At 35.4% G+C, this 22,216-nt stretch overlaps 2 protein-coding genes across 3 annotated transcripts in view; one reads left to right on the top strand and one right to left on the bottom strand.

Annotated features, from left to right (window-relative positions):
* LOC126969605 (growth factor receptor-bound protein 2) overlaps positions 1-12,628 on the top strand; it is a 34,101-nt gene extending 21,473 nt beyond the window's left edge. Inside the window, exons 5-6 of the mRNA XM_050815151.1 lie at positions 4,010-4,120; positions 5,347-12,628. Of these exons, the coding sequence (XP_050671108.1) occupies positions 4,010-4,120; positions 5,347-5,409 (174 nt within the window). The 3' untranslated portion in view covers positions 5,410-12,628. The remainder of the gene's footprint in view (positions 1-4,009; positions 4,121-5,346) is intronic.
* Positions 12,629-13,381: 753 nt separating this feature from the next.
* LOC126969590 (mitochondrial uncoupling protein 4) overlaps positions 13,382-22,216 on the bottom strand; it is a 41,698-nt gene continuing 32,863 nt past the window's right edge. For both annotated transcript variants that reach the window (XM_050815132.1, XM_050815133.1), the window contains exons 5-7: positions 20,778-20,954; positions 18,332-18,554; positions 13,382-15,933 (exon numbers count right to left, since the gene is read on the bottom strand). In XM_050815132.1, the coding sequence (XP_050671089.1) occupies positions 15,759-15,933; positions 18,332-18,554; positions 20,778-20,954 (575 nt within the window). In that variant the 3' untranslated portion in view covers positions 13,382-15,758. The remainder of the gene's footprint in view (positions 15,934-18,331; positions 18,555-20,777; positions 20,955-22,216) is intronic.

Below are 22,216 nucleotides of genomic sequence, written 5' to 3'. Positions count from 1 at the left end.
TAACATTACCCAGTGAACGCATATAAAACATGGAAGCAGTCTTGTCATTCTCTCTACCATTGATTATTAGCGCCAAAATTCACAAAATTAAATCACAATACAGTAAACTATCATTGCATAAAAATATGAGTGTTATTGGTATTGAATCTAGGTCTATATTAGGATATGCTATGTCAGTAACTTTGCGCATGCGCTATGCGCCCAACGTGATTTACGTGATTGGTCCTCGGCGATAACGGTAACTAAGAGTTCATAGGCACATAAGTGAATTTGCCAGAAACTGTCATAACCATAATGTTAACACCAGGAACAGACATAACTGATGATGCCTACTACTCGGCTAAGTCGAGTTAGTAAGTCTTTTGTGGGGCGATGTATATGCTTTTACAACAGGATCCCAGAAAATGTTCAAAACAAAAGTATTACGTTATTCAAAAGAATTGTTAAAAAACGTTTGTGTGGTTAAGGTTACTATAACATAAATGACTTTCTTAATGATACCACAGATTGGGAATGGAGCGACCACCCTCAGGCTATTAAATAATAAGTTTAATTGTACAATGTTACTTTAATTGTAAAACATATTTTTGATTGAAAAAAAAGTCCGCTGAGTTTGTTGCGCCCATTCTTCTCAGGCCTAAGGCATTCATTTGGAATGGGTGGTAGTTTTTTTTGACTTTCAATAAGTGATTTCACATCCTATTTTGAATAAAAATATTTGAATTTGAATTTAAGGGTAACAGGTTCGCGCGTTTGACATATTCTCAATGTTTGTCAGATATGAGGACGATGTATGCATTACGTACGAGGTGATCAGTCATAATAAAATAAATGAATAGAACTATACGTCATATTAGCTAGAGTAGTGTGTCCTTAAAAGCGTACAATTTTTCTAAAGGGCCGGCAACGCTTCGGTGATTCCTCTGGTGCTTACAGGAGAAAATGGCCGGGATGGTTTCGTTTAATAATTTTCTGTATTTTATTTTTAAATAATAAATTAATTGTCACCAGAATATTTATTAAAAATCACAAAAAATTTACACAAAACATACAAACAAAATTGATATAGTTTAAAAAGAAAAATGTAGAGAAACTTATTGCTACAACACTGAATATAATAATTTTATGTTTGAAATATTTATATGACACACTTTATTACAAGAACTTATAATTTATATTCCGTGAAAAATCATAAGGAAACTTAGTTTTTAGCGAGATGAGTAAATCAAGCAGTCTCTTCTTGCAATGTACGAGTGCTTACAAACTTTAAAAACGAATGCTGTATGTTTATTTAAGGAATTAAATATGTCATTAAACAAAATCGTATTGCCATCGAGCGAAATAAATTCTGCTGGTGCAAATCTGTCCAATGCTTTTACAAAGCATCGTGAATTTCTTATTGTATAAATAGAAATCTTAAATTTTGTAATAAAGGTGATCACATATTTTGAGATGTCTTGTAAGCTATCATTAGTAATTAATCATTTCCACGTCTCTAATTGAACAGCTTTTATCCATAATCTTTACGACTCCTTTCTTGTAGGAACATGAATAAAATATAACGGGAAATAATATAGGCACTAGCACGTATCACACAGCAGAATACCATCCCACAAAAAGATAAAATTTAAAAATTAAGTCTGTGTGTAACTTAATAAAATATTTTAGGTTAATACTAAAATGTTAGTTAAACGTGCTACCACAGTATGCATAATGCCATCCCTCTTATAAAATATGTTTTATTGTATTTTTCAGTAATTAGTATAATTATACGTAAATGTGAATCCACTACCCTACTGGGATGATGATCCGCATGATTCCTTTACCAATTTAAAACACAGAAGGCATTTTTAATTGAAAAATCCTTATTTACTTTGTCTTCAAAGTCTGGTCTGCCAAGAATTCAATCGCGCTCACTCGCCTAACTTAATTGATCCGCGTGCCGGGACAGTTTGTAAGCTCAGCCCACTACGGGATAGTTTTAGTTAAGCTATTTTAAAGCGTCAGAAATGCTAGAATGTTTTACATGAGTTACCGATTTCAGCCATCTTAAAAAATAATCAAAATGTCTAAAAAATATCCCTTGAAATAAACAAATCATTTACAAGTTTCAATGGCTGTTACAATGCACAAGACGCCACCCCGATACACTTTCGTTAAAAAACAGGACATAGTATTTCTAGTCTTATGGCAATAATATTATTTATGTTAGTTATTTTTAGTTATGTTAACTGGATTTGTGAATAGTTTTATATGTAATAATAATTGTGTTATTTTCCTGTAAAAATAAAACTGACAATATATTTACGATCTCTTAATTCTCCATAGCCTGAGTTTTTAAGTACAATATTAAAACTAGCGATGTAAATTAAATACACTTATAATTAAGTAAACTCTAATCAATCGTCGTACAGATAGTGAGGGGAAAGACCCATCGTGCGTTAGGACTATGATAACCATAGCGTATAGAGGTCTGAGACCAGAGCGTGGCTGACTGCTTTATGGCTTTTCGATTAAAGCCGGTTAAAGTAACAATAGATTAGGTTACATTTCCTGTCTTGCTGCATCTACGTTAGAGATGTTCTTCACTCTCACATGCTTTGTTTGGCTATACGCTAGTATATTGTAAGTGTAATTAACAGCCATCTTCAATATTCGTCCAACCTAGTCCCCAGTGATTTCTATCAAATTCCAAGGTAGAAAGGTACTATTTGAAAGGACGAAAGATTCAAATGTGACGATGCCGTAGTCGCTGAAGTACAGGATTTTTTAAAGTATACAAAAAATATTTCAACTGTATGTATCTTCGATGTAATCTCTTTTCAGCATAGAAAAGTGATTACATCGAAAAACTACAAGCAACAAGCATTCTCATCTCTTTTATGGAAAGCCATACGGACTTTGTGTTTAAAATCGACCAATTTTAATTTTTGAATTTATTTATTACAAACAAAATTATGTACATACAAATAAAATACAAAATCTCTGCTCTTTATTAAATTACTGTAGATAACAGATGCCGCAGGAATTTATAACATTTGTCAGCGGCAACAGTGGCGAATACGAGGGGCCAAACATGACCCTGATAACGTGGCAGAAATAGACTGCTCCTTACTGTTGTACTATCAGCTTAGAGCATGTATCTGGCTGGAGACGGCCTTTTAGTTTTATTTATTTAGAGCATTAGTAACAAGACCATCAGCTCAAACCAAAATACATTAAAAGAAGATAATTTAAATCATTTTTCAATATACTCGATTACAAGGAAAACCTAAAATTTAGGTTTATAGATATAGGCATAGGAATATAGTTACGTTAGTGCCGGAAAGGTGGCGCTGGCGGCAGTGATTTTGTCTTTTAGAACAACTGGTAGAATTCAAATATTTTTTTATTCAATTATTTTAAAAGGTTTTTTTTTGTCATGGTTGATTGAATATATAATTTTAATCAATTACGTACTGTACACAAATTGTACTGTTTTCCAATAGTTTTTTTTTAATGTATGCACGTAACTCATAGATAATTTATACTCTTGATAGAGCCTCTTGCTAATGAAAACAGGCCAGGTTTATTACTTTAATGTGCATGCCAAGCTACGTCTTACACTAATAGCAATCTGTATGTCATTTGTGTTAGTGTGCATGTATTGCTCAAGATAGATGTTAACTGTCAAACTCAAAATTTTTCGACGTTTTGACAGCTGTCACAGTCTATCTAGACGTATAAATGATCTTATCCGTAACTTTTTTTTAATGAAAAGAAGGGTCGAGATTTGGAGGACGTTCAGCTGATGGTAATTGATACACCCTGCCCATTACAATGCAGTGCCACTCAATATTATTGAAAAGCCCAAAAATTCTGAGCGGCACTACAACTGTGCTGTCCCATTTTGCCCAGTAATTACACTAGCTACGGTGCCCTTCAGACCGAAACACGGTAACGCTTACACATTACTGCTTCACGGTAGAAATAGGCGAAACATAACTATTTAATGTGTCAATGTTTTCAGATGTTAGTGCAGGCGCTGTACGACTTTACGCCGCAGGAAGCTGGTGAGCTGGAGTTCCGGCGCGGTGACGTCATCACCGTACTCGACCGCTCCGACCAGCACTGGTGGCAGGTAACGGCTGACGAATCATACTTTACTTCCTTGACTCCAGATTCCGTCTGAAGGGCGCCGTATCTAGTGAAATTATTGGGCAAATGAGACTTAACATCTTATGTCTCAAGTTGACGAGCGTTATTGTAGTGCTGCTCAGAATTTTTGGGTTGTTTCAATAATCCTGAGCGGCACTGCATTATAATGGGCAGGGCGTATCAATTAACATCAGCTGAACATCCTGCTCGTCTCGTCCCTTATTGTCATTAAAAAAAAGATTCACTATCCCAAAGATGAGACAGAGGGTGTATACGTTGCTCCGTCTTCTTGCCCTTCCCTTTCTTGTGAAATGACCACGTGTCGCCATGTGTGCTGACGGTGGCCAGTTTACAATATCCCTTGGGAATTTCCTTTCATTTTCTTCCACGTGCGACCGAGCCGTGGATTGAGCATCCTTGTGCTGTGTTTTCAGGACGATATGACATGGGTACCTTCAAAAAACGCTTTTCTAAAGGGCCGGCAACTCTCCTGTGATTCCACTGGTGTTGCAAGAGAATGTGGACGGCGGTGATCACTTAACATCAGGAGACCCGTACTCTCGTCTGTCCTCTCTTCCATACAAAAAAATCATTCCAGCCTTTGTGTTGACATATGATCAATATCCCTTCGTTCTGGCAATCCAGTTCCATTTTCAGTGCCCATGAATCGGATTTCGGCAAGCATATACCCAGAATATAGTAAAGAGAGCAAACAATACAATGTTTATAATCACCTTGAGATGATGTGATGGTCCTTGTGATCATCCATGTCTAGCATCCGTATAGCAACACGAAAACGGATTGGTGAAGAAGTTAATGCTTCTTCTTCTTATCTTAAGATGAAGGGGTGCCTTTATAAAGTCCAAAACTTGTTAAATAACGTAGTTTCTAGAAAATGTTATTAATAACAGTACAATGTACACTTGAATGAATGAATGAATGATTTATTTATTCAACAAAATACAGGTACAATAAGTCGAAATAATGTCTGTGGCCCTTCCCACTGCCACTTTAGTTTCGCAACCATCTGAGCTATGTCGGAGACTGTGATGATTTTTACTAACATACAAAGTCAGGCTATGCAGAATTAGCACAGAAGGCCCATAGTTAGCGAGCACGTCTTTGTTGCGTATGTGTTCGCTTGCAACACGCACTGGTTACTAGGTATATTAACACTTAATTATTTAATAATATATTTTAATATTGCAGGGCGAGATAGCGCATCGCCGCGGTCTGTTCCCCGCGTCGTACGTGACGGCCTACCACTCGTAGCTCCGGAGAGCCCTCTGTCTCGCCATCCCTGACGACCGTCTGGCGCCGCCCTGCCTCTAGACTCACCATGAGTCCTACACGGCACCTTGACGACACATTAACACTTCACAACGTTCAGTCGTTTCATAAATTGCCGGATCGGATAGTTTATCCGTAACATCACTAGATTTCAGTTACCAGTTAAGAGTAGCTGGACGCTTTTGTAGTCTGGGGCGTGCGACTGGGCGACTAGTCCGTCACCCGTGTAAATCCCTTAAATAGACATCACAGTCCACCAATACAAGAAATCACTCACGATAAGTTTAGCTTCTAGTAAGACTCATGTAGCTAACTCATTGTAGGTGTTGAAATTTCGTTCGTCCTTTTGACATTACAACGCACACATACATGGCCCTTCCATCAGAATAACAGTACATTTCAATACATGTGCGGAAGTCATTTCTTCACGGGCCAAAGCGGGACGAAAACAGAAAACACTTGTGCGGAATAGAACAACTTTCTGCATGCTAAATACACCTGGAAATATCTACTTTTTAAGCAGATTTTCTTTAATAATAATATATTTTATTTAGAAGCTTGCTCTTGTAGGGGCTGATGGTGTTTTAACTTACTATTAGAAGGGGAACCATGAATCTCATGGTTCTAAAACAACGACACATTCGATTGTATTTATCGCAATAACGTATTAAAGTTATCATTTCGCATTAGTATCGCTTACCGCTCAAGATACAAACAGGAGCCTATCTTGGAAAGAATCACCGTGTATCTGTGCGTAGCAATGTCAAAGTGATAAGTAATTCATTCAACATTAAATACTGAATTATAATCTACCCGCATTTCATTGGCATTGGAAGTGCTGTCAATTATTGGCTACTATTATGTCACTACGCAGAGAGATATGAAGATGTCACACAATTTTTTATTATAGAAGGGAGTATCGCGACATATTCAAAATATATCTATATTTATTTAAAATAAAAAAATATTATATATAAGATTAAAACACGTGTAATTATGACGGAGTATCGACATTAATTAACTATTATTCTGACTGTTTCCTTTCCCACTAATTTGTTTGAAAATAACAGCTTTATGGTAAGAGTTGACAATCTCTATTGTCAAATTACCTTTCTATAACTCGCATGCTTTACATATCTTGTATCTCTCTCGTATGTGGACATAATTGAATTAAATAGTGCATTGCTTCTAATCAAGTGATACATGACGATCTTATTAACATGTCATATAAATTGCCCTCATTTCACAATATATCTTTGCAGATATCGATCATAACTTAAATTTGAAAAATATAGCATCACGCCAATGACATTCTTTACATACAGACAAATAAAGTTGTATAAAAGCCGAAGTATGGAATGACACAAATTATACAAAAATAGCTCCGACTGCTATATCTGTACATTGCCCCATTTACTGGAGTTGTTGAAAATATTATTTGTCAATAAGCAGCAATGTAAAATATTTATTACTCCGGATTTGGTTCAGACAGTGACAGTTGACTAAGGAGAAAAGTGTGCTTACATTATCTTTTAGCACACTTTTGCCGTTCCGCTATCAGACTGCGAATGATATGTCCATATATAAGTATAGAACGTCATTGCATCACGCATATAATTAAAACCATCACGTCGAATGAGCCATCTTAAAAAGTTAAATACTCCATGATTGTAGGTCATGTTTTGACATAACATTGTATCTTGTGTGTCAATCATTCATACAGAGGGTTAATATTAAGTAGAGATACGAATATAATTATTATCTTCATTGAGAGTTGCTTGTATTAGTGGCAGTAGCTGACCGCGTGTACATAGTGGGGTGCCTTCACGGTATATCACTCAAATTATTTGTCTCAGCTCGAAAACATATCTCCAGTACGGCTTTCCGATCAATTTATGTATATTGGACGCTATATGTGTATGGCATCGCTATTCTTATTCCTCTGGTGTTAAGAGAGTAACTATATATACTGGGGTAATCACATCTCTTCCATAAAAAAAAAAGGATTTGAATCACACTTTTAATAATTTATTGTTCACAATGGAATTAAAAAAGAACTAGTACGGACTGTCATTTCAGTCAGTGTCATTTGTCAGTTATTAAGTAAAAAGCTAGTAATTTCACATAAAAAACGGATCACTTTAATTTGTTTGTATGGATAAGTTGTTTGATTTAAATACATTTTGTGGTGTGCACTTTTTTGCGATTATCAGCCTAACAGAGGAAATCTAAGAAAAAAGCGATTCACTCGATTGTATTAAACGTGCAGTCATTGCCAAATTGACAGATGACGGCTATAATCTTGTAAAAAACAAACAAAATACAAAATCACATTAGAAAATAATTAATTTAAATGATTACAAAAAACTATACAATATATATTTTAAACATTAACAGAATAGAATTTTGAATTACCTTCAATCGGAACAAATTTACAGGCTACCCATTCCCCATTTATGATCTCTTTCCAAGGCGCGATCAAAATTGTACTTAATACAACTTTGACACGGGCAATTTTGCCAGACTGTAAACGCCGTAAATGCTCTTTCGCATTTCAAGGACATCACTTTCAGCCAGATGATGCAGTTATGGGATGTTTAAATGCAATGAATGAATATATTTGTGACTACCGTGAAGTTTGCCCCCGGGCTTAAATGTTGACAATATTACATGTTTTATACGTAGTTGTGACGTCCGTTGTGTTACAACAATATGTGTTTGGATAGTTAGTTCTTCATGTTTAATGTCTATGGTATTTTTCAGCTTATTAAATATAGGTTCCGCTTTAGTCTTTGAGTATTTACCCAAATGGAGGCGAGACGTGAATTTAGCAGATTACTATTATAATTAAGAAAGCTCCAGTTCACCCTTCAGTTCTTAAATTCTCTTAATATTTTTTTAAACAATGGCCACCCGATAGGATTTCGCCATGTGCGCTAGTCTGAGTAGTTATCCAGTTCTTATATGTACACTGTAGTGTGCGTTATTTAAATAAATAGTATTACGAGTCCACCGCAGCTGCGAATTAAGTAAGATTTAAAATGCATCTACTTAGCAGGCGGCTAAAGTAGCTCTTTCATCAAAAAAAGTGTGTGTGTACTTATGGATGCACGCAAGAAGTTATACTTCTTTGGCCTAAAGAAGCAAAAATCATTAAAATAATGTATTCCTCATGCTATTTAACGTTTTTAGAAAGAACAATTTTGTAAAAATCTTGCAAAGATGGTTTTGACAATTAATTCTTAAATAATGAATACGGCTGTATGGACTTGAACCCTTTGACTGTCCTAATAATGGACGAAGAAACCAAAAAGAAAATAACGAATGACGCAAACGTCAGAAAATTTTAGGAACCATCTTTACCCTGTTACCTTTGTGTTACAGTGATGCGCGCGTGTCTTAAAATTTCACTCTCATCATTTTTTCATAACCCGCCTAAAGAAGTATAACTTCAAGTGTTACTTTTTAGTGAAACAGCTACTATATTACTGTCTCTATTCTGTAGTATAACTCGCCCTTTCAGGTATGGCTTAGCTAAGTTTGTTCATTATACATAAAATGTAGAAATGCATGATTAAATTTTGTGTTTTTACATAACTTAACTAGCGACACGCTGTGACGGTCGCTTAGACAGTTGGGTGCTCGTACAGTCTCGTATGAATTGAATACTACGTTTGTAGGAACTTTTTTTTTTTTTTTTTTTTTTTTTTTTCAATGACTTTTGGATAGTCGCTTAATCACTCCGGAAGGTTGTACATATTAATGACCCTCTTCCCTTTGCCGGTTTGTTTGAGAGCATGTCTAACAATTTGAGTCAATGTTTGGTCCTGTTGTTCTTCTTTAATCCGATGAATGATTTCAGGTGTTAGACCGTACTTCCCGTATTTCAACACGCATTTGGGGAGACCCGGGTACTTCGGACTGAGTAAAATTCCACTCTCTAGTTCCGAGACCATTATTGGTCTGGAATGTCTGTCCTCTCCTGCTGGTTTGGTCTCTTTGGTAAATGCAGGAGATTCCGGAATGGGAGACTTTTCCCTCGTCGGAGATAGGTAATCGTTGGTGACATGGAATTTGAAGACCCCTTTCCTTCCGAACGGACTAGACTGTATGGTACCCGGAACTGCTGAGTGGACCTTTATGACTCTATCTAAGATACCTGCTACTCTTCTTCTATCTTTGCTGGATTTCAAGAATGATAAATCAACCAAGGTTGTTCTGTCCCCTACCACCTTCACATCTCCCGGTAAAGTAGACAGAGAAAGTCTAACTGCCGCGGCAAGTCCACCCTCTTGGATCTCTTGCTCCACCTCCCCGGCTCTGTTATATAGGTCTTCCAGACTTCCCATCTCCTCTCTTTGTTCATAATCTCTGTACTCTGACTCAACGATCTCTGGATTTACAGAAACAGAGTCTTCAACGATGTCAGATTCGATTCTTTCCCACGGGTCTTCTCGGAGATTGAGGGTCTTCAAATCAACTTCGGCCTTTTGAAGACTTGCGGAGGCATTGACTCCTTCATCTGACTCTCTATCATAGATCGGAAGTTTATTATCCCAATCCTCCTTTCTAGCCACATCTTTGGCAGTTCTGAGATCAGGACGATCCATTTCAGTTTTTTTCAAGATTTGTTGTGTACTTATTGTGGTACCATATTGTCAATAGCTTTTCGACGTTAAATTAAAATTGAAACAGCGTAGGTACACTAGCTTAATTAATTTAAGCAGGTTTTTTGTAAGTATTAGGTACAAAAAACCTGCTTTTGAATGATTTCAATTCAACGGATATGAGACGCTCCTTCAAACGCTTTACAGAAACACTCGTCTCCGCATGGTTAATTACTCAAAGAATTCAACAGATGTGACGTTAAAAATATATAATTTAGTACAAATAACTTTCAAATGTTTATCGTAACGAATTTATTGTCAGTCATATTATCGAGTATTGTCCGCTTATGTGCCACGATATTTTTGTAGTATATTTTAAATACATATTATTGCTTTAGTAATAGTGCGTGCGGGATCAAATCGGTTATTACCGGATTGTTCCTTTCATATATAAATGTGTTTTGTAATTTTGCGTTATAATATGTGATTTAACGAACGACTTTTATTTATCCTTTAATAGTGTGTAATGCTCATTAAATCTTACCATTTTAAACCCTATAAGATAAGTTGTAGTATTTAAGTTTTATCCGTTTGTACGTTTTGTATTGCAAGTATAGCTGTGGCGCCCTCTATGTCCCTAGCTTTGTAACAGTTGATTTTCGCACAAATGTAGTGCTGGAGTTATGTTTGTGTTTATAAAATGCCTCAGTTACGCCTCCCTGATGTTGTTTGTATCGAACGAGGTGTGAATAAGGTAAATAAAAAAACATTTGTTATAAGGTCAGTTTTTTTTTAATAAACACAAATGCAACATCGGCAATACGACCATGATTTTGTATTCGATAGTATATTTGTTAATATTGGCGATAATTTTTGTATTTTTTGTACGGCGAGAGCATTTTAGATAAATTTACCGTTAATTAGGCTTTAGAAATGGATATTATTGATCATTTTATCGAGTTAAATAGAACTTTAACTAAAATAATATATTCCGTTATAAATAATTTTGTCATAGTACAGCTTGCAAAAAAAGTAATTATTGACATTATATATCGACTGGTATGTATGTAGGTGTCTTGATTGTTGTAGTTCCGGATCTATCACGGAAGTATTCTGAATCAAAAGCTACGATTGGCCGGCCTGGCTTTAACATCTTTATTTCAAAAAGACGAAGATACTATATTAATGTATTCCAAAAAAAAATTACACTTGATAAAGATGATCGGTGAAACAATATTATTTCGAACGTTCCGTGTTTTAGAGTAAAACAGACAGTCGTTAGTAGCATTGAATTAGATTGTATGATAAGATGTGTAGCCTTTAATCAGTTCGACCATTGATGAATACATCAATGGTCATAACGAGAAATTGTTAATCTGACATGTGTATGACATGACATACACATGTCATGTCATATAGTAACACGTACTTAGTTAGCGTGTAAAATGATAGTCAAGACTTTGGATATATCGAGTGCTCGTTAATACAGTGTAGATATTTATTTTTGTTATTGTATCCGAAATTATATTAGACGACGTGATGGGGTCTTGGGAAATAATATGTGGTTGACAAGAGGTCATGCTTACATATAAAAATTGTTTAATTAGGAATACACTCCTCCTCCTCTCCGCTTTGGTTAATACCGGGCCTTAAACCAGCCGCTAGCGCTCAAGGTCGAGACGGAAGGGTATTACCAATATCGTGCTCTCACTCACGCTGACGTGGAAGGGGCGTGATTACGAGTCTTGTTACGAGTTGTGTCACATTTGTTCCTTGTGCATCTATCTGGGACGAATTATATCATTCATTCGTAACATGTGTGTTGCTGTTTTTGCGGGTTGCGGGATATTTGGAATTTTAAAATGACAACTGAGTTGATAATGCTACGATTTTCATGAATAAATTGCCGCTTTCACGCGAGTCAAATCGAAATGCATATCGTCGTAGTAATGCGCCTGATAATTGAGAATCGATTCGGCGCGGCACGACTCGATTCTGTTTGATTCGACGCGACTCGGTGAGCCTTATGGACGCGCAAGCCTTTATCGTGTTTTTTTTTTTATTTCTATCGTCTCAAGCTATTAAAAATTAGAAGCTTGCAGTATAAAATTTTCTATGCATGCGTTACAGCCACAAAATCTATGCTTTATAACGCATTGCTGTATATTGTATATTTAACAAACGATTTTTACTGACATGTCAGTGTCGCCGACGTTAAAAAATTATGTCAAAATAAATATTACCGATAATTAAGAGTAGTTAGAGCTAATACTTAAAGAATATCTACAAGTTTGTAACGTAATGTGCGTGTCTATGGATTAACAGTATGGTAATGTGTGTGAGGACGCCTTTGTATGTGTATTTAAAAGATATCCCACAGTAAAGCATTTAATGTGTTTTAGTATAGGGGCAACATTGCAACTCTAATATAATATTATGTGCTTCTCGCTGTAGATGTAAGTCGGCATGTTTTAAAACCCGTAACATGGAAGTGCTATAATCTATTATAATCAAAATATTTAAAATAATTAAGTTATAATTCTCCAATATTGTGGAAGATGTATCATATTTTTACTAATAAATTTAATATTGTATATTTGTGTTTTATTTCTTAAATATTATATTGTAGGACTGATATAATAATAATAATATTGACACACTTTTTACACAAATTATCTTGCCCCAAGTTAAGCATATATAGCCTGTGTTATGGGTTACATGGGGAGCTGATCTAAGCTCTTGTCAACCACAGAACACTTTTACTCTTTGTGAACTGTGGCAGATATAAGAGATGCTGAATCAATTAATAACTTTATGCAAGATAATAATTATGGCAGGTGTTAGCAAACGTTAGTTTATTATAAATTATTATTACTGTCAACCAGCGCCCCAATTACGACAGTCTCTCTCTTAGCAACTGCTCATTTTTTTTGGGCAGGACGTTCAGCTAATGGTAATTGATACGCCCTGCCCATTACAATGTAGTGCCGCTGAGGATTCTTGAAAAACCCAGAAATTCTGAGCGGCACTGTAACTGCGCTTGTCACCTTGAGGCATAAGATGTTAAGTCGCATTTTCGCAGTAATTTCACTAGCTACGGCGCCCTTCAGACCGAAACACAGTAATGCTTACATATTACTGCTTCACGGCAGAAATAGGCGCCGTTGTGGTACCCATAATCTAGCCGGCATCCTGTGCAAAGGAGCCGCCCACTGGTAAATTAATGTGTAAAATAATCAATAAATTAACTGCCTATTTATATTATATAGTCACTAGTAAATCTGATAGTTAAACTGATATAAGTTTTATATTGCATACAACATACACTCTGTAAAATTAAACCACAATTCAACTGTTATATATTATACATGTATTTTAAACAAAGTATCACATCATATTATTTGCAATAAATTAACAATCATATAATCTTATTCTTAATCTATAAAAACTTATTTATAAACAATAACGTGTAGTTTTTACAGCATAACGGTTGTAAATTTTTTGGTTTAGCTAAACTTAGGTTCTGATTATTAGATTAAGCGTTCAATTATTCTAACAGAATAGAAAATATATCCAGAAGAATCCCTAGTTTATCTAGGGAGGCTATATACAAATAATCTGATTTTCAAGATTTCAGGTGGCCGAAACGCATAGAGAGAAGCTGTTTGCAAAGCCATTATCCGTTTTGTCAAAAATTTAAACTAAACACTCAAACGTACAGTATTCTCGTGCCCTAAAGGTTGAAAGTGCCGTGGATTGCATGGCGCTTACGCTTTTCTTAAAGTTCTGTAAATTATGGCTAGGTCAACTCAGCGCTACAAACGCTAATACCCTAAACACATGGTCGAATATAATGCCAGGTCGTCCTGTTATAGTTAATAAATCATTGTATTTGTTGGATGCAATTACTAATTGTGACAGTAATCACGACCATCATGTTCACAAATCATCCTCACAAGTCACACAAACAATGAATTCAAGCTCTAAAGGTTGATGCATCCACAAAACGATAGTTTATATTTTTACAGCGAATTCTTATACTTTTTATGAAATAATTTATATTATTTAAACACGACTCGTATGTTAGATGCAGCACCTTACAAACTAATTTGTTATTCATAATACAGCCATTGTAAAATACTCTTTTTGATTGAAAAGAGTGGCTGTTGAGTTTGTTGTATGTTCTTCTTACGAGATCAACTTTTTACGAACATCATATGGTAAATTCAGTAATTTAAAAGAAATATTTGTAGTGGCGATTCAAAAGCGCTTAGTTTAAGCCTAATTGAATAAAGTATATTTGACATTGAACCATCGGACGGTTCGGTGTCGTACTCGGTACGATCTGGATGGTAATAATAATAATTTTGTGCGGTGGACAATGCGACCTACCATCGAATATGGTACGAGACCGCATCTGATAGTTTGGCCGTACCAAATCCGATCATGCGTTTAGGTTATTAGCATAACAGAGTTCAGCTTGCCACAACTTGTGTAAACAATTTACAAACAATCGAAGTAGGACGTCTTCTCTAATAGACTCATTGAAAGTACATAATATACTACACAATATAGTATGGAGTGGTGTATATAATCTGAATAAATTTACTAAAAAACTTTTAAAACATTCATACCCTTTCGAATCTGCAATAAGTACATAAGTAATTACTTCCTACATCATACGAATTATCCTAAATTTTATTCTTGACATAATAATGTTTCGTAGTTATCGAATGTACAGCAAAATATTAAAAAATCCTATCCTTTTGCTTGTAAACCACTACCAAGACATAGGTAGGTATTATTTGTAGGTACCTACTCTATTCTAAAAACCAGGTTGTGAATAATAGGTACCTACCTGCTCTCTAAATAAAGCTTAAAATTTTGGGGCATAAAATTTACAGTTACATACCTAACTATCACAGTGATCTTCTCTATTGCAAGATACAAAATTGCAAATACCTCTAAATTCACAAAATAAGAATCTAGTTTGAGCAATGTTTACATTAGCAACAAGAATGATTGAACTGCAAATAACATACCTACATAATTTAGTTACTAGGTAATTACTAATTATGATGCATTTAAATTGTCTTTTCTCTGATTACCTATACATATATAATTTGTTGGATACATTGGGTGCACATCCATTCACAACTTAATTAGCACGTTAAAACGCACTTCTAAATAAGTACAATAAATACCTACCTACAAACATTGCTAATTAAAATAGTAGGCAGGCAATATTGCATATCTTTCCACATAAAATCACAATATTTTGTTGTCACAATTTATAATTAGGTAGGCTGTAGAGCTACTACTACTTACTAAATAACAAAAGTTACTAGGTGGTTGTAGGGTTGCCAACTTTCTCTGGAAGATGTAGAGTATGTCTACTATCAGAGAAACTAAATAAAGAGGATAGATTGATTGAAATAAAAAATTGAAAAACCTTTTGCTACAAGAAATTAAATCACAATATTTTACTGCGTGTAGATACCGCCAAGTTTTATGGCTAAAAATAATATTTGTAAAAAGACAGTATTATATGTCATATTAATGCCTATGCATATGCAAATCACCAACATGAAATAGAGTACAATAGTCAATTTTAGAGTAGGTACGATGGCAAACCTAGATGGTTGGTATTATATAAATACACTCATAATAAATAATATTAGATAATGTAACTATCTCCCAAAACAATCGTTAATACAACATCGGCTAAAATGTATGTCCTCCAATAGCAAGCATAATATTTTCAAAAGCAATCCAGTTGATAAGCGCCCAAGGGCCCAATCTCATCCACAAAGGCAAGAACCCCTTGTAAAGCGATAATAAACCCTCGTTCCTGACAGATTGTTGCAGGCAATCGATCATCCCGCGGTACAACGTGCCCCTGCAAACAAAAAATTCAATAAAGCTTCAGCAAGCAAATAGTAACCTTATAGAACTCACAATAAAGTTGTGTTTACAATTTAGCTTTGTGCTTTCAAGGGATAGTTGAGCCGTTTTTCGTCTGTTTCTTTATTACCGTCCTTTGAAACTTGAAACTATTTAAACTCGTCTTTGATTACTGAGCTGGAGACGTAATTTCGTACAGTTTTCATGCAAATGCCAATTGTTAATAATTAACTACTTATCTAGTGACTTAAAATATGTACCAGAGTATAGGCGACCGTGGCGTTCTCTTATTTATTAGTAAAGAGTAAAGACTAGTGTTTTAACTCGACACAGCTGACAACAATGGGTTGGCAATTGGTAGGTATGGTATGCTAGGTAGTTACTTTATCATTATTTACATTTGTATCAAACTACACTGTAAAAATTGTCGTTTATTGATAATTATGACGCTAATAACATTAGCTTTGCATTGAGAGTTTATTAGAATGAATATTTGCAAATGAGGTGTTTTTTGTTTTTGATTCCTGAATGACGGTTATTTGGTACCTACTTGCACAATCGAAATTAAATTACAGTTATACCTACAGACACTGAAGTATACTTACTTTCGTATATTTGATTGATAGAAACAAATAATCTGCTTAAACTAAAGTATATTAATAAAGTGAGTAAGTAATAAGTATTTATGACTGTATTTAAGTTTTAATACGCTCAACCTTATCGTTTCCTAGAAGCTAAGCCCTCACTAGAATTCAATTGAAACAGACTGATCTAACGAAAGAGAAAGGGAATGGCGTGGCGTGTGATTCGGGGGTAAGGTGCGCGGGAGGGGACGACTTTGACCCAGTTATTTGACCTCTGGCGTCCTACTTACCTACATTAGCCATGTTTCATATTTATACTATGTATAACAAACCACCTAGATAGTGAACCAACGTGTTTAGTTTTGGTTACTGGTTGAAATGTGTTCTCTTTTTCTATTCATTTATTGTATCTAACTACATTATTTTGATATTTCCTAATGAGATTATTTACATAATAAGGAGATTAAATGATGACCAACATAATCAAATTATATTTTTAAATAGAGCCAAACTGTCATCTGCATTTTATTATTATACAGAAAACAATATTAATTTATGGAAAACGAAAACGAAAAAGTTATTATTCGTTACATTAGCGACTCGCCAAAAATTGGCCGTTTTTTGGCCGAACTTACAATTTTGGCCTGTACTTTGGTCAAATTCAAATTCATAAATAATAATTTAAGAGAATAAAAATATAATATCAAAAATAAAACAACATATTCAAGTGCTATTCAACTTTCAAGACAAAGTCGTTAATATTGCAAATCTGTACCTACCATTTACAATTTTAAAAACGTTACTTTTTCTTTTAGTTAATTGACCAATACAGAACAAATACGTAACATTTTTGTACAAATAAGTACCTACCACGATAACCTCACGGGCTTTCATTCGTTTTCATAAAACTTATTCTTTTTTCAGAAATCTTTTCAACCGTGTTTCCATTTTCGTGGTATTTATGTACATTTCTTGCAGTTCTTTGGGCAGTTCGTTTATGTAATCTGGTATTAAGGAATTGAGATTTCTCTTCCCATATTTATTACTAGCTGACGTTGTTTTGCCATATAAATTATGTAAACCTTCCTTGAGCTTTCAACGAATCTATTACAAAAGATTTCATTGAGATCGGTCGTTTAGGAATTATTAGGGAACATACAAACATACATTCTCTTTTACATATTATATAGATTAATTTTTGTAACTAGTATTTGTGATTTATATCTAGTTGGCGTAAGCCTAAGGGTCTATTCTTTTCCAGGGCGGAATTATTAATTTCGGTTAAAATAGAAAATTTTACATTTATAACATAACAATATCCCAAGAGCTCGCTCAAAACTTCCTCCACTTCTTTCTTTCAGTCGACAGTGACTTGACATTATATTATGTTGCCAGGAACCTGGGGGGTTTTACCACACTCCTGCTCGGTCACTTATGTTGCTGCTACCGTAGCCAGCTCGAGCGAGGCTGCCGGATACTGGGGGTCGGGGTCTTTTAGTGCGAGAAATTGAGTTTGGGGGGGTTTTCATAAGGACCATGGCAGGCGGTTTGGTGATAGTGATAGAGGGTGATGCTGTCTAGGTGAAAGATTCTGCTGCCCATTATCCGTTCTTTGTATGCCTTAGTCGCCTCTTTCCTCGGTTCTATTCTAGTGCGACGCCACACGCACGTTTAATTCAATAAATTTAATTAATTTAAGTCACATACTAAGAGCAACAGCATCCAGTGCTATAAGCACGATCTCAAAGGATTACTTTTATGAAAAGGACCTTATAAATATCCACACACCAAAGATAAGTAATGCATTACCTCCCATCAGGCCCCACCGGTTGGTTCATAAGTCTGGTCTTTAGCACGTCGGCCGGTGTGCCCACGACAGCAGCGACAAATCCGGCCGTGAACGCTGCGGCGCTGTGCACCAGTGCGGTGTCCGCCATGCCGCACTCTCGGATCAGAAACTGCTTTGTAAGGTCGTAGGCCGCCAGGTCACCCATGTTCACGAGGGCTGCTCGTTGCACGTTTGGAATCGCGCCTAGAATTGTTTATATAATCTATTTATATATATATATATATATAAATGAATTGCTGTTCGTTAGTTTCGCAAAAACTCGAGAACGGCTGGAGCGATTTGGCTAATTTTGGTCTTGAATTATTTGTTGAAGTCCAGAAAAGGTTTAAAAGGTGAATAAATATGAAAATGCTCGGAATTAAATAAAAACAACGATTTTGATTTTAGTTTGATGTGTCACCCGTCGTTAAGAAATCAAATTAAAATAATATTTTAAAATGATTAACTAATTAGAATTTTTATGTCTTTCTAACTTTCTCAAGAGGTAAAAAATTAACTTAATTTTAGTTACTATAGTTGATAGATTAACTACTGCTGTTAACTATCTATTTTTGTCAAGAAATAAAATTTCTGACCCTAACCGCACAAAAAACAAAACAAAAAATATAGTTTATCAGAAAGCTTTAAATTTATTAAGTTTAGGTCTTTTATTTTATCGATTGAGGCAGTACGAAGTCTGCCGGGTCAGCTAGTATACAATAAATATAGCCGCCATAGCGGATAATTTGCAATACACTTGCACATATACGAGCTGAATACTACGTTGAAGAAAATTCATTCATTCGTTATTTTCCAGTAGAACTGGAATCTATATATATCTGCAGATATCAGTATTACTACCACCACTTTTGTTTAAGGCAAAATGAGTCAATTAATCAAAAGGAAATTGACTTTGTCGCCAGAATCTAAGATCTGTGCATTCTGAGACTATACCTAGATAAGCCTGAAATTATGTAATAAAATTCTAACATTTGAAGTTTGAAATATAATATATTCACTCTAAATATTTTGTAATGATATTACGTATTATGAAAATTCTAATATTAAATTTTTAATTCGATAAACCCTTATTGAAAATCAGAATCTATCACCCTTTCTTATGATTTCCCATTAGAACGGGTGATAGAGTCTCATATTCGATTACCGCAGATATGAGAACAAAAAACTACGCGAGATTATTTGAGAGTATGTGGCGAAAATGTATTAAATAGAAATTTATTTAGTTTATATTGTAATTATTATGACGGGTACTCACGATATATATTTTACATATTTGATGCCGATATTTCGATCCAATTGCATGAATCGTGGTATTTTTTTTTATGGAACAAACGAGCGTACGGGTCACCTGTTGTTAAGTGATCACCGCCGCCCACAATCTCTTTCAATACCAGAGGAATCACAGGAGCGTTGCCGGCCTTTAAGGAAGGTGTATGCGCTTTTTTTGAAGGTACCCATGTCGTATCGTCCCGGAAACACCGCACAAGGAAGTTCATTCCACAGCTTTGTAGTACGAGGAAGAAAGCTCCTTGTAAACCGCACTGTTGAGGACCGCCACACATCCAGATGGTGAGGATGATATCCTAACTTGTGGCGTGTCGTGCGAAGGTGGAATAAAAAATAACGATCCTAAAAACTCTGCAATAGCCGAACACTTGCTAAAAGCCGGTACCAACCATTGGATCGAGCTGCACAACCCACGAGTGATTTCTGCTGAACGCCAATACATCCCACGTTCGAGAAGCTATAGAAATTAAAAAGCATCCTAACAATTTTAATAGGGAGGATGGTTTAAGGCTAGCGCCAACATGGAATTCCGTGGTCTCTCTCTGCAGTACGAATGCACTAAAAAGATCCGGAAGTATGGACGTCGTCAGTAGTGTGTGTCGTGAATTAGGGAATCAAAGACCAAAACGAACTAGGCGCCAAGTGGACAGATTGATGTACTATTTGTATCAACTGTCAATGTGTCAAGTGTTTCTCGCCGCCAGCACAGTTCTGCCGAGACCACGATTCATGCAATTGGATCGAAATATCGGCATCAAATATATAAAATATATATCATAAGTACCCGTCATAATAATTACAATGTTGAAGTTCCGCGATGATAAAAGTTTAAAAACATAGTTTATATTGAAAAAGAAGGGCGAAGATTGTTCCATTATTGTATATTAAGTGATGCATCACTTCATATACGGTAATTAATATTATTTGTCATCAATCATCAAAACAATGAAGCTGTAAATGTAGATTAAAAAGAGTGACAATGAGTTTATTGCTACTTCTCCTTATTAACACTTTTGCGGTGACTGGTGGTGATTGGTAAAAAGAAAAAATTGACATTCATAAATGTCATTATCTTGAGTCATATGGATTTGATTTGAAAATAAACTTGATTTAATTTACCTCTCCAAAACCCTGTTATTCCGCTCTCTGCATAAAGCATCACGTACACCTGTCTGCAGTTACTGAATCGTGGAGGTTTTCCCTGCAGTATCCTTCTGCCTTCAGCTTGCATCTGGATCTTTACCAAGTCTGTTGGCGATGCGATCAGCTGGGCAAGGGACCCCGCCGCCAACCCACCTGTTGGACTTCGAGACAATTAAACGGTTATTTCGTAGCCACACTTATTATACGTATTTAAATATACCTTCCTTCGCCCAATATATCTTCGCCCAATTCTCATTGTTATGTTTGCGAAAATTCGTCAAATATTTTTTTATAAGATCATTTATAGGGTCTATATAGACAGCTGTGAAAACGTCAAAAAAAATTGAGATTGACAATTAACCTTTTTGAGCAACGCACTCACACGCATTATCTAGACGTATAAGATTACTAAGATTTTTTTTTATACCTATAATGGTAATATTTGACAGATAATTATTTTTTAATTTCCAACTTTCGTTAACAAACTGAAGAATGACGAAACCACACTTCATGGTCTTTTATTAATGTATAATGGTAAATAAACTACAGCGAGTCTGCCTCACATGAATAATCTGGTTCGGGGTTATCACCTACTCTCAAGAAATCCGAACGGTAATCTGTTTGATATGAAAAAATATAATACGACTCAATAGTGACGACTTCGTTGATTGTTACAACAAAAATAATTTAAAGCCGTTATATATGTATAATCTGTTCATCGAGAGATTTATTATTATTATTTGCAGAGATTTGCTATATGACTATTCCTGATTGGGTCCTAGTAATACCGCGTCAAGAATTGAACTATTGTGTTCGCCACTCATATCTACTTATAGCTCGTCGTCAAGACCTGCCGCATTTATGAACCGCAGTATCTTCTTCACGCGAGTATTACAAACGAGAGATGGTGAATAATTAATATTATGAGACTTCGGAATAGCGACTGTCGCAACATATTCAATGTTATTATAACATAGCAGTGCGCCATGAGACTGACTATAGGTACCTACAACCCCTACGAACTTATATGACTTAAAAAAAACATGAACGCTTAACTGAATATTTTGTTCGACGGCTCAATACAAACGTATTGTCTGTTAATGTACGCACTACGCTTGCGGTGGCCGAGGGGCGCCGCACGGAGTTGTGGGAGGTAGACGGGTTGAATTTCAGCGAAGTGAACAGTTCATTCACCCGTGTACATATACTATTACTTATTATTTGCCCGTATTACGTAATGTTAATAATAACAAGTGCTATTATTCAAAGCATTCTGACAGTCTTTTCACTCGTGGGTGTCCTATTCGCGCAGTGTTTTTAGCGTTCTGTCCTGTCATATATAATAATGCGATTAAGAGACTGTTGGGGATACCGTGGCGTTTTGTGCTTTATGGAATGTTTGCTGATGCATCTGT

This window comes from Leptidea sinapis, chromosome 18 (genome assembly GCF_905404315.1).
Source record: "Leptidea sinapis chromosome 18, ilLepSina1.1, whole genome shotgun sequence".
Classification (NCBI taxonomy): Eukaryota; Metazoa; Arthropoda; class Insecta; order Lepidoptera; family Pieridae; genus Leptidea; species Leptidea sinapis.
This window is presented reverse-complemented; position numbering and strand designations above follow the sequence as displayed.